Source organism: Mandrillus leucophaeus, unplaced genomic scaffold, assembly GCF_000951045.1.
Source record: "Mandrillus leucophaeus isolate KB7577 unplaced genomic scaffold, Mleu.le_1.0 Scaffold565, whole genome shotgun sequence".
Classification (NCBI taxonomy): Eukaryota; Metazoa; Chordata; class Mammalia; order Primates; family Cercopithecidae; genus Mandrillus; species Mandrillus leucophaeus.
This window is the reverse complement of record NW_012106086.1, coordinates 1,355,492-1,358,247: the sequence shown is the minus strand read 5'-3', so window position 1 is coordinate 1,358,247 and position 2,756 is coordinate 1,355,492. Positions and strand designations below refer to the sequence as shown.

Genomic DNA, 2,756 nt, shown 5'->3' with positions numbered 1-2,756 from the left:
AGCTGGATGTAGTATATTAGGGGGATGTGATTTCATTTCTGGTTGAGCAGATAATTAAATGTATTTGAATTATGTGTAAATTTCACAATTTTTGATCTACAAAGAACAGATAATTGTATCAGTAGGTAATAGAATATTTTATTTCAAAACAGTGAAGAAACTGCTAAGCATAAAATTTGTCAAGTGCTACAAAGATGATGAATATACAACTGGGAATTCCAAGAAATTTAAATTTAATTACATTCTTTATTATGTTTTCCTCAAAAGAAATAATTAGTTCCAGCATTTGGCTAATATTATTTATAGGAAATAAAATATGGAATCTGTTATAAATGTCCTAATTTATACTACAGTATTAATCTCAATCCTGATCATTAGCTAATTATAGCATTTACCAATCTGTGATTTTATAAATTAACCACATTTGTTAAATTAAGAAGAAATTTACAGACACCATTTTTTTCCTGTTACAACATATGGACAAGCCATCAAAAAACAAAACAAAACAAAACCAAAAAGAAGTATATTTTATGCTAAAGTTACTTTCTGTCCAGGTCGAAACATTGTTCCACTTTGATTTTTTCTCCTCTTTGGATTTTGAAAGTTTTCATATCTGAAAAAAGAAAGAGATAATTTAATATGTGTAAATACTACCATCATAAAACAAAAGATAATGGATTGTTGGCAGACACAAAAGAAATGAACGGGAAATAACAAACTAGAAAAAAAAATGCTAGTCGCAGAAATTAAAAAGAATTCTTACAAATAAAGTTGCATTCCAATAGAAAACAGAGCAAAGGGGATGAAGAGACAAGTTAGAAAAGATAAAATACAAATGACAATAATATGAAAGATTGTAACTTCTATACTTTTAATCAAATAAATGTAAATTATTAAGATATCATTTTTCTAAAATCAAAAGGGCCAAGTTTAGAAAAATACTGCAACACACAATGTTTGTGATGGTGCAGTATATCTGGCACTCTCACATAATGCTGTTGAAATATATATTGTACAGTATTTCTGGAAGGCAATTGGGCAATACATTTCGAAAGCCTTAAAAATTGTGAACTCCCTGTTACGCAACAATTCCACCTCTATCCCAGTGAAACAATTAGATATGTGCATATATTCAGCTGCAAGAATGTTCATTACCACATTGCCTGGGGGCAATTTAAATGTCTAAAAATTGGATATTGTGGCATAGCTACACTATAAAATGACATTTAAAAGCAATAAAGTAATTAACATTTAAAATGTAAAACAATTTTCAGGATGTATGTGGATAAAGGGGGACTGCTATATAGCAATATGTATCGACTGTTCTTATCAGAATAGGAAAAAATATATAAGCATATAAACAGATATGCTTTGGGAGGTGGTGAGGTTAAGGGAAATTTGTTTCCTTGTTTTTCCTTACCTCTGTTTTCTGATTCCTCTTTAATAAATACATAGCACTAACTTATGTACACATACATACATACTCCAAAGTACTGCAAAATTAGATAGCAAAGGACAGCAGCTTCTAAAGACCAGGAATAAACATCTCTTAAATTGAATTACACTGAATCATTGACCTAGAATGCTTCCCAGTCCATGGGTCTCAGATTCACAGGTGGTCATAAACTCAATTGCAAGGATCCTTTAAATCCAATGTGTAACAAATGTGGTCCACAAATGAATAAATCTGAATGTATTTATATGTTCTTGAGATCAATAAAATATTAATATAAATTATGTTGAAGGCAAAACAAGTGTTTTTATAACAAAATTTTATAAACTAAACATTAGAATCACTTTGAACTTTTAATTTTCCTTATTTCTTCAAAGTTACTAAATTGTTTTTTTTAGCAAGACAGTCTTGCTCTGTCACCCAGGCTGGAGTGCAGTGGTGCGATCTCGGCTCTCTGCAACCTCCACCTCCTGGGTTCAAGCAATTCTCCTGTCTCAGCCTCCCAAGTAGCTGGGACTATAGGTGCATGCCACCACACCCGGCTAATTTTTGTATTTTTAGTAGAAATGGGATTTCCCCATGTTGGTCAGGTTGGCCTCGAACTCCTGACCTCAGGTGATCCACCTGCCTTGGCCTCCCAAAGTGCTGGGATTACAGGCATGAGCCACTGCGCTCAGCCCAAAGTTACTAAAATTAAATGAGTCTATTATGAATAATTCAAATATAATCAAATGAACTGGTTAATGAAAACTCAATTTTGACTTCTGTACTTCTGAAATTCTGGTATTTTTAAATGCAAATACGACGCATATTTTTGAATTGGCTTTTACATATTCAAAATATTTTTTTTATTTTAAACACGAACTTTAAAGGTTTAAGTGTAATACTATGTCACTTATAATAGTAGCTGTACTTCCAAAACAGAATCTGTTACTTACAGCTCAGCAAAATTCTTCCAGTCGTCTTCACTGATGGATGGTCTTGTGTGACCAAGTGCAGTCATTAAATGTGACTGACTAATAGCCAGTCTGGTTTTAATTGGTCCTGGTTGGTTAATGGATTCATCCTCCTTAAGTAAAGAAAGAAATTGACAAAGAGTTAAATTAGGGATGTGAAAAAAAATATGGTAGTCCAATTGTTATTTCTTTTGTCAGTTTTTTCAAGAGACCATACATTCTCTTCCTTATAAGATAATGAAACACTGAAAGCAAGGAAGCATATAACCATGACTGGCCGGGCGCGGTGGCTCAAGCCTGTAATCCCAGCACTTTGGGAGGCCGAGACGGGCGGATCACGAGGTCAG

General features: G+C 33.0%; 1 protein-coding gene across 4 annotated transcripts in view; it reads right to left on the bottom strand.

Annotated features, from left to right (window-relative positions):
* Positions 1–116: 116 nt before the first annotated feature.
* PEX1 (peroxisomal biogenesis factor 1) overlaps positions 117–2,756 on the bottom strand; it is a 57,615-nt gene continuing 54,975 nt past the window's right edge. For 2 of the 4 annotated variants that reach the window (XM_011998282.1, XM_011998281.1), the window contains 2 exons: positions 2,392–2,522; positions 117–613 (listed from right to left, as the gene is read on the bottom strand). In XM_011998282.1, coding sequence (XP_011853672.1) covers positions 529–613; positions 2,392–2,522 — 216 coding nt within the window. In that variant the 3' untranslated portion in view covers positions 117–528. The remainder of the gene's footprint in view (positions 614–2,391; positions 2,523–2,756) is intronic. The other 2 variants (XM_011998280.1, XM_011998283.1) reach the window with 1 other exon arrangement.